A 9,323-nucleotide genomic window follows, 5' to 3' on the forward strand; every position below is an offset into this window, starting at 1 on the left:
CGCCTTCATCAATGTGCCAACAATAATCTCTGGCCTCGCTAGACACTGGATAGAAGCATTCTTCATGGATTCTACAGCTCTTGCTCTTCATTCAGTGAAGAGCCCAGACTGCCTCTTGTCATATCTGTCAAAGGCCCCCACCTCCACACTTGAACTCTTTCCTCCAGGCTCAGCCCTGAGACAGTGCTGTCCCGGGTTGCCCTATACTGGGCATCTTTTGCATAACTGTTGGTTGTCCCTTGAATTTACCCTGCCCTGTAGGCAGGCTTCAGGCTCCATACACTGTACTCTACTCTCAGTAAGCTGTGCATCTAGGAAGGAGAGACCTAAAAAACTGGCCTTGATCTGCATAGACAGATCCTTCAAGAACCCCAGTTTCCACTTTCACTTAGAAAGATGAGTCTAAAGCCTTCTCCCCAGAGAACAAAGACAATTGCTCAGAATGAATGATAGAAGCCTTTTATTGAAGAGTCACCGGAAGCTGAACAGAAAGAATGAACTGAGCTAAATGTCCTGACCTCGCAGAGCCAGGTGCTGCCAGGTGATGGACAATGAGTTTGATTCTGATGTCCATAGATATCTGGTAGGGGGAGATTGGTCTGGGATGGCCACTTGTATAATGCTGACAGTCCTGGAGATGGAGCTCCTGATCATTTTCTCCTCTGTCCATGGGAGGTGAAAGCAGAAGGTGCTCTCATTCCAGGTAGGTCTTGAGGCCCAAGTTGAGAAGAATCCACCAAACTCCAAGAGGACAGAGTCCATGTCCCAGCCGAGAAGAACATCTTGGAGCAGAGAGAGCCCAGGGGAGAGTGGAGGTGACCTTGGTAAGACGAGCATCAGGAAGGGAGGGTAGAGGTGAAGCGATGGATCACAGGCACAAGGGCTGAGCCCGGCTGGACTCAGAGGCCTGTAGAGACCTCATCTCCTCTATCGTTGAGATCTTCTGGTCAGAGTAGTAGTGGTAGAGATTGTCTTTCCTCCAGAACTGCCACTGACACCGCCACTAAACCCAAAGCCACTTCCAGAGCCAGAGCCAAAACCAGCACCTAGGCCAAATCCTCCATTGATGCCTAATCCTCCGCTGATGCCTCCACTGCTGACACTACCACCAACTACCGCTGTAGGAGAAGTGAAGGACAAAGTTATTTCCCAGTGCCCACAGCCCTCAGGCCAGATTAGGGTGAAGGGGCAGCATGGCAAGGACATAAGGTACTTACAGATGCTCACAGCACTCTGGCACTCTCCAGACATCCTGTGGGGGAGAAAAAGCTATGACTCACAGCAAGCCAAGAGCTACCCTTCTCTCAATAAGCAGTTGTCATGCACCTCTCCTATTCCTGAGCAGCCAAATTCTAAGGCTGAATGCAATGCTGTTAACTGCACCATCTGGGTTCTTAATGTACCAGGACAACACTGATGCAAACAAACCAGTACAGGCCCAAACTCAGGGCCCTGGGCCTCTCTCTCCCTCAGGTTCCCATCTGCTTTCCCCCTTCACCTGCACTCCTCTCCCTCCAGCAGCTTGCGGTAGGTGGCGATCTCAATGTCCAGGGCCAGCTTCACACTCAGGAGCTGCTGGTACTCGCGCAGCATCCGGGCCAGCTCCTCCTTGGCCTTCTGCAGAGCAACCTCCAGCTCTGTGCGCTTACTATAGGCATCTTTGAGGGCCAGCTCCCCACGCTGCTCGGCATCAGCCACAGATGTCTGCAGAGTCTGGCACTGGGGACAAAGGCAGTGGACAAAAGCATCAGTGCCTTGCTCTCAAGATCTTTGCACCTGTCCTCTCTCCTGGGCCACCTATCCTTGAGCTAGGGTATTAGTATTCTATCTGTCCATCTCACCACCTTCTCTAGCTCTCAAGATTTTCATTTATTCCAACCAGAGCCCACCAAGGGCTCCATCATACTGACAAGATAAAGATGAACAAAAACAGTAAAGAAGAGCAAGGAAATCCGTGTACTAGGGCGACCTGTCGCATCAGCGAGGTCACTGCTGAGAAAATCTAGTTGTGGCTTGTGTAATGAGCTACAAATGCCCCGCAGACAAGCTCAGGGTCTTTTGGCCCAATGCTCTATCTGCTTGCCCACCATAAAGATGTCTACCCAAGGCTTTGGGCCTGCTCTTCAGCAGGAAAGAAGTGGTGCCCACCTGCTTCTTGACATTCTCAATCTCTACCCGCAGCCTCTGGATCATCCTGTTGAGCTCCGAGATCTCATTCTTGGTGCTTTTCAGGTTGTCCCCATGTTGGTCAACTGAGGTCTGAAGCTGCTGGACCTAATACCCAAGCAGACACAGGGAACAATATAGGTCAAGGGTATCTAGGTAGGGTCCAGTAAGAGTAGCCACAAATGGTAAGGATAACACAAAATGTCAAGCAAGTCCAAATCACACCAGGATCAATGATACCTGGGAGAAGCTGCTCATCTCTGAATGAGTTCTCTTGAATTCTCTCGAGTTCCAGCTGATGATCACCTGTTCAGTCACTAAAGTGGAACCCCAGAGCCACCCCATCCTCTGACACATCCCGTTACTCACCTTGGTCTGGTACCAGGCCTCCACCTCAGCCTTGCTCCTCTGGGCGATCTCCTCATATTGTGCACGGACCTCAGCGATGATGCTGTCCAGGTCCAAGTCACGGTTGTTGTCCATGGACAGGACCACAGATGTGTCACTGACGTGGTTCTGCATCTGGGACAGCTCCTGCAAGAAAGACGTCTCACGTCAGCCCTCCGGGAGAGTCCATCTCACTAGATCTCTGATGTCATGAAAATGGCTGATACAAACTCAAGTGGAAGCAGGATCAACACTCCCATTGTGTGGGAAGAGGAGTAAATTTCTAAGTAGAAATCAAGCGGCTGGTGAAATTTCAATATAGAAAGACAATGTTTCTAGTCTTTACTGCTCTCTGAGGACCATAAGTATTGCATGGCTAAGGCAGAGGGGGCCCAATGTGTTGGATGGAAGGGAATGGAATCAATCCACTTCATCAGAAAAATGGTAGACACAACGAATTCCATCCCAAACACTCTGTGGGATAAACAGCACCTGAATTTGTCTAAGACAGCATCTGGTTTTGAGAATATCTGAGTTAGATCTTTCACTTCCCTCCTAGGACCCTGCTGAGAAGCTACTGTCAGAAGGAAGCAAGGAAGCTGGAGTTTTATCTAAGAACTGTGACGCTCAACCAACAGGCAACCTCACAGATAGGGCGTCCTCTTCCCCTGAATGAAAGGAAAAGGGAGTCCTCACCGCTTCATAGAGGATCCTCAAGAAGTTGATCTCATCATTGAGGCTGTCCACCTTTGCCTCCAACTCCACCTTGTTCATGTAAGCAGCGTCCACATCCTGCGACAGAGGAAGGGGGAGATGGGGCTTAGGAATTACAATGGGGACAAGGGATATCATTTGGCCCCTAAAGATGTTCTCAGCTGCATTTAGGAAAGGCTATCCAGTACCAGCTAGAGTGGCGAGGAATGGATCATTTGTCATATGCTGCCCCTACAGCTACCTGAAGACATAGAAGTTTATTGTCCAAATGAGAAAAATTCCTGCCCGGCATGGTGGTGCATGCCTCTAATCCCAGCAATCGGGAGCCTGAGGCCAGAAAATCGCTGTGGGTTTGAGACCAGCCTGGGCTGTATAGTGAGTTCCAGGTCAGTCTCAACTACATAGTGAGACTCTGTCTCAAAAAACAAAACCAAATGAGAAAACTCCTGAATTCCTCAGAACTTGGTTCTGTCACCTCTTCTTTTGACAGAACAGATCTGGATAGCACTAAGCAAGATGGAGATGAGGCAGAGAAGGACAAACCCATGACTGCAGCCAAAGGAAGGGGTTCCCTGGAAGCACTTCCTTGTTGTCCTTCATTTCTCACCTTCTTGAGCACCACAAAGTCATTTTCTGCAGCCGTACGTTTGTTGATCTCATCTTCATACCTGCAGAGGAGGAAAAGAAAGAAAAGCCCACCATGAGATAGTGTTTCTCAGCTTTCTGCTATTCGTTTTCAATCATCTGTGTGGAAGTGTCCAGGTGATTAGCTGTGTTTCCCATGAGTCACTCAATACACATTGACTGAGTAATTACCACACGTGAGGTTATAGTCCAGGCCTTGGTTTATTCAGAGACCTAAAAAGGCTATTTTAAAACAAAACTTTAAAAAGAAATAAGGGGTGAGGAGAAAATTCACCAAGGATCTAATTGATTTTCTTTCCATGGAAGGATTCTTCTCTGGCCATTTGGGCAGGTTAAACTCTCAGTTCCCCTGGTTCGGAGTGTGAATGAGTTGAAAGAGTGTTGGTATTTATTTTCTCAGCTCCATACTATAATAAGCAAAATAACAGTTACTGTGTTTTGGTGTCCATTCTACGTCTAGCTCTATGCTACATACTTTCTCCGTCATATTTAATTTCATTCATTTCTCAAAACCCCTAATTCAGGGACATTACTCCCATTTTAAAAATTAAAAATTTTTATCCTCATTAAAGTTTTTTAAAACTGAGATTCAGCTGATGAGCAACTGATCCAAGGTCATACAGCTAATAAGCAAAGAATCAGTATTCAAACCAGCTCCATCTCTCTCTACAGCCTATATACTTCTGACCATGTATTCTGCTTTTCATCCATTCAGTTTCCAATCCCATTTGTGTATGGCAAACCCAGTTCCCTGAATGTATCACTAACTATCTGTTTGGTGTAACTGGGGTTTCTAGACCTCCGTCTATGGAAACCTGGCTTTGTGGGCAGAGAAGGACAGAGTAGAGGACCTTCCTGGCCCCCTCAGGAGTTCTTCAGGCCCTAAATTCTAAAGCACTGGAGAACAGCCAGGGAGCCTGGGCCATGGGAAAGCAGTGGGTGTAGGGCAGGGAGGGCAGAGTTCTTCATGCTCACGTACTTGGTCTTGAAGTCCTCCACACTGTCCTGCATCATCTTCAGCTCTGACTGCAGACGACCTTTTTCATTGGCCAGGGCATCCAGCTGCTTCCTCAGGGCACTGATATAGGTCTCAAAGAAGGGATCGAGGTTTCTGCTGGATGTGGTAGTTGTCTGCTGCTGGAGGAGCTTCCATTTGGTCTCCAGGACTTTATTCTGCTGCTCTAAGAACCGCACCTGTATTGGAAAGCAAGCCATCCAACTAATGCAGGCCTGAAGCTCATGTAGGAGGATTGACCATGGGCAGCACCAGCCCTGTCAATCCAAAGCAACCAGGTGGACCTAGAGCCACACATGCAAGGCCACCACATTACAATTCCGGGGCAACTCTCACTAGAGTCCACACAGCAGCCCTGTTGCCATGCCTACATCAGCAAAGGGCCCTATGGGCTGTGTAGAACAGAGAATAGCCAGGGCAGAGCCCAACAGCAAGGTCAGCTTCTCAGCACAGGAACCCATGGGCCTTGAAGGAAGCTACTAGAGAACAACACAGATCTTCTACAGATTAATCAAACAAAATAAAGTTAGGAAATACAACCAGAGTTGGAGTCCTTGGCATTCAAGTGATATTGACCCAAGGCAAAGAAAAGACACACTCACTAAAGACTTTTGAAGTAAGTTCGCTATCAGTGGACCTGGTATGTCCCTGAACCTGTGCACAAAGGCCATCTTTATTTAGAGTCTTGGTAAAAAGCCAGACTTCTGGGAACTTCTCAGCACTTTCCCTCACTCTGTGAGAAGATTCAGCCAGAGAAGCCAAGGAAGTAGCTTAGATAACGTCTCCACCTTAGGAGCTTCTCAGTAAAGCAAAGCTAAAGGAGACTGATCACCTTCTGAACCCAAAGGTAAGATAAAGGAGAGAAGACAGGGAAATGATGAAGAACCCTTAATCTTGCTTTCATGTCTGCCTATCCTCCGGGATTATTCACTTTTGTCCCCAAACAGGTAAGAGGCCTAAGACTTTGATACACTGCAACCCAAGACAGCCTGGACCCAAGGGCTACACTCATCCACCCCATCATCTTTGGGTGACTCAGCTCCCCAGGCTGATCTGCTCACTATCATCCATCACACTTAGCTGTCATTGAGTTTTCACAACTTTAATCTCCAGGCTGCATGAAAAAGGAAGTTGGGCTCCAAAAAGAGAACATTAGCTGGACATGGGGGTAAATGCCTGTAGCTCTGGGAAGCTGAGGTAGAAGGATTGAGCCCAGTGTGGACAACTTAGCAAAACCCTGTCTCAGAATTTAAAATTTTTAAAAGGAGCTGGGGATGTAGCTCAGAGAAAAGGCCTTGGGTTTAATGCCCAGCATTGGGAGGAAAAAAAAATTTTTTTCCTCTTCTCTTTAAACGGACCAGAAATGAGAGGTTTTGCCCACTCAGGAGACTGAAAGAGGAGGCCTCCCAAGATTCCTCTGAGACCCAGAATCTGTCATAGGAATACATTGGGGAAAAAAAAATTTTTTTCCTCTTCTCTTTAAACGGACCAGAAATGAGAGGTTTTGCCCACTCAGGAGACTGAAAGAGGAGGCCTCCCAAGATTCCTCTGAGACCCAGAATCTGTCATAGGAATCAGTCACTTTTTCATCTGCAAAACCTGTTCAGTTTCTTCTGCTCTCAGAACAGAAGTGCAAATAGTGAAATTAATGGGGTTAGTAATTTCCAAAACTAAAACCTAAGAAAAAGCAAGGCCCACTTTATAGCTGGGATGGCTAGAGCCAGCAAAATCAAGCCATTTGCCCACTATGCACAGCCTGTCACAGGTTGCAGTTACAGGCCTGCTTTGAGCACCAGGTCAGCCCATAGGCGTGGGGCAAAAGAGGAAGATCTGGAGTGACGATTCCCCTTTACATTGAAACAGAAGCTCAGCAAAGTTCCATGGTTTTTGTCCAGGCCTTGAATGGGCTAATATTTGAGCTCTTGGGACACAGAAGCTCTGGCTTCAGCCTCCTCTCTCCAATCCAGGATACAGCTCACGCACCTTGTCGATGAAGGAGGCGAACTTGTTGTTGAGGGTCTTAATCTGCTCCCGCTCCTCAGTCCGGACTTTCTGGATCTCAGGGTCAATTTCCACATGGAGCGGGGTCAGAAGACTCTGGTTGATGGTGACCTCCTGAATCCCTCCAGCAGGGCACACTAGGAAGCCGGCACCACCCCGACGACCGAAGGAGCCTCCAAATCCACCACCAAAGCCGCCAATGCCGAAACCAGCACCAAAACTGCCAGTGCCATAACCCCCAGCACACCCAAAGCCAGAACCTTGGGGAGACCCAGCCACGCTGCAGATGTTCTTGTTCCCCCTGAGGTTGTAGAGGCTTCTGCTGCCAAAACCCCCAGAAGAGCAGCGCCCTGTACCCCCAGACATGGAGGCTGAGCTGAAGGCGACCCTCTTGCCCCCGCCAATGATGGCCGAGCCACTGCTAAAGCCCCGGGATGTGCCCCGGATACCCTGCTGTCTGGCAATCATGGCTGAGAGAGGAGGGCAAGCTCAGAGATACCAAACAGAGGCGAGAAGGCCAGACCCGTGAATGCCACAGCCCTCAGCCTGGGTCCTTTATATGGGCTGGAGCAGCAGGGCTTGGTTGCAGGGGTATAAAGAGAAAAATCCAAAACATCTCTGGGCTTGGCCTTTGGCACCAGCCCATCCTCACACCTGCTAAGCATGTCACTAAACACACCTTCAGAAGTCACTGGGAGGGCACAGGTTCCTGGCTCCTGTCCCATTCCCCTCTAGGAGAATCTCCCGGGTCAGAAGCCCAACCCAGATCCTGCCCCGAAGGCCCCCTAGTACCTTCCCACCTCACCAGCCCCACAGTGGTCACTACTCCAGGCAAGAGCCACATTGCCATTCTCTTCCACAGCAGGATTTTGGACTCAAGGGCCTAGGTTCGAGGCCTCCTGCCCACTCTGCACACCTTAAGCAAGTCATCCTCTGAGAGTCAGTCGCTTTACTCATAAACTGGAAATAACACAAATATTTGCCTCCCCCTTTCCAGGAGAGAGTGGACCATGACTAACAGTGCTTGGTAGTTTGTCACCACTGTTCCTCTCCCTCCAGTGGGCTTGGCCCCATGTGCACACAGTGGAGCGGCCACATCCAGACATCCCTCACGGACCAGCCAGGCATGGAGCCAGGTACTGAGCAGGGACAGGAGGTGGCACTATGACCCTGGCCCTCTGCTCAGGCCCCCAGAACTTCTGCTGCTTCTTCAGCCTCCACCAGTGTTTGCTATCACTGCACTAGCAGAGCCCACTCCAGGATCTGATGGGTGCTGCCTGCTGCTCCCTTTGCTGCCTTGTAGTTTGCTTCGCTCCTCTAGAACAGAACAGATCCTGATTCCGGGAATGGTCCCAGTATTTAGGACAGAAATTTGTGATGTGGAGGGTGACACTTTGGCAGAATGGTGGAACCAAGTGTCCCCTTCTCAGAGCCATAGTTCTACATGCAAAATCCCAGTTTTAAGCCCCAACTTAAGTTCTTTCCCACTGAGAGCAATAGATCTGTATTCAGATTCCACCTGTTGCTACTAACTATGCAGCCTTGGGCAGATCACCTAACCTCTCTGAACCCATCCAAGACATCTACTCATTTTGAACACAGGGCTACACTGATGGGATAATGTACCTATGGAACCTAGCACAGAGGTCAGCGAGCATGAAATCTCTTCCCAGGCCCTGCCATTGTCACTTATTAGTGGCTATTAGATAGACCTATGTTGTCCTTATCTCCTTTTTTTTTTTTTTTTTTTTTTTTTTTTTTTTTTTTGGATTTTGGTACTGGAGATTGTGCTTGGGTCCTCGCACTTGTGAGGCAGGCGCCGGAACCACTGAGCTAAATACCCAGCCCTGTTCTCCTTATCTCCTCTGTCCTTCATGAAGGAAATGACCCCAGATCTGAGAAAGAGCAGTGACTACCATCTGGATAATCCCATGGGCCCAAGCTGCCCTAGGCAAAATGAAAGCAGGCCACAGCTGGATCTCTCCATACAGGAAATGAGTCCGCAGGTGAGGAGTGGGTGCTTAGGTCCAGGCCCCAAGCACAGGGACAGACCAACAGGGAGTTCAGCCAGTTCCTTCTCCTCCCCTCCACCTCTGCTCTGCCTCAGTCTGGCTAACTCACCCTGTGGCTGCCCAGATGGCCTCTAGGTACTCAAGCGGCGTTGGGGCTGTGGCTGTGAGAACCAGAGGCCCAGGCCCCATCAGATGTCCACAAGAGGAGGCTGGAGTAATAGGTTGGTCCACCCGCAGCAGAGAGCCTTCCAGAGCCAGGACCACCTACTGTTGGATGAGTAGGACCCAGGTCTAACCAGGGAAAGCATTGAGCACTCAAGCATCCTTCCCACCAGAATTTGCTGAGCCAAGCAGTATGCAGGATACCTGATTTGCATACAGCA

At 49.2% G+C, this 9,323-nt stretch overlaps 1 protein-coding gene across 1 annotated transcript; it reads right to left on the reverse strand.

The window, feature by feature from the left end:
• Positions 1-463: 463 nt before the first annotated feature.
• Positions 464-7,405, reverse strand: Krt4 (keratin 4). The gene is made up of 9 exons (XM_010609265.1): positions 6,911-7,405; positions 4,892-5,106; positions 3,875-3,935; positions 3,250-3,345; positions 2,536-2,700; positions 2,149-2,274; positions 1,499-1,719; positions 1,218-1,252; positions 464-1,118 (listed from the first exon to the last, which is right to left on the reverse strand). Exons 1-9 carry the CDS (start codon positions 7,394-7,396, stop codon positions 928-930), a joined length of 1,596 nt encoding a protein of 531 aa, XP_010607567.1. The 5' UTR covers positions 7,397-7,405; the 3' UTR covers positions 464-927.
• Positions 7,406-9,323: the final 1,918 nt, after the last annotated feature.

This window comes from Fukomys damarensis, unplaced genomic scaffold (genome assembly GCF_012274545.1).
Source record: "Fukomys damarensis isolate Sample0158 unplaced genomic scaffold, DMR_v1.0_HiC HiC_scaffold_15, whole genome shotgun sequence".
Classification (NCBI taxonomy): Eukaryota; Metazoa; Chordata; class Mammalia; order Rodentia; family Bathyergidae; genus Fukomys; species Fukomys damarensis.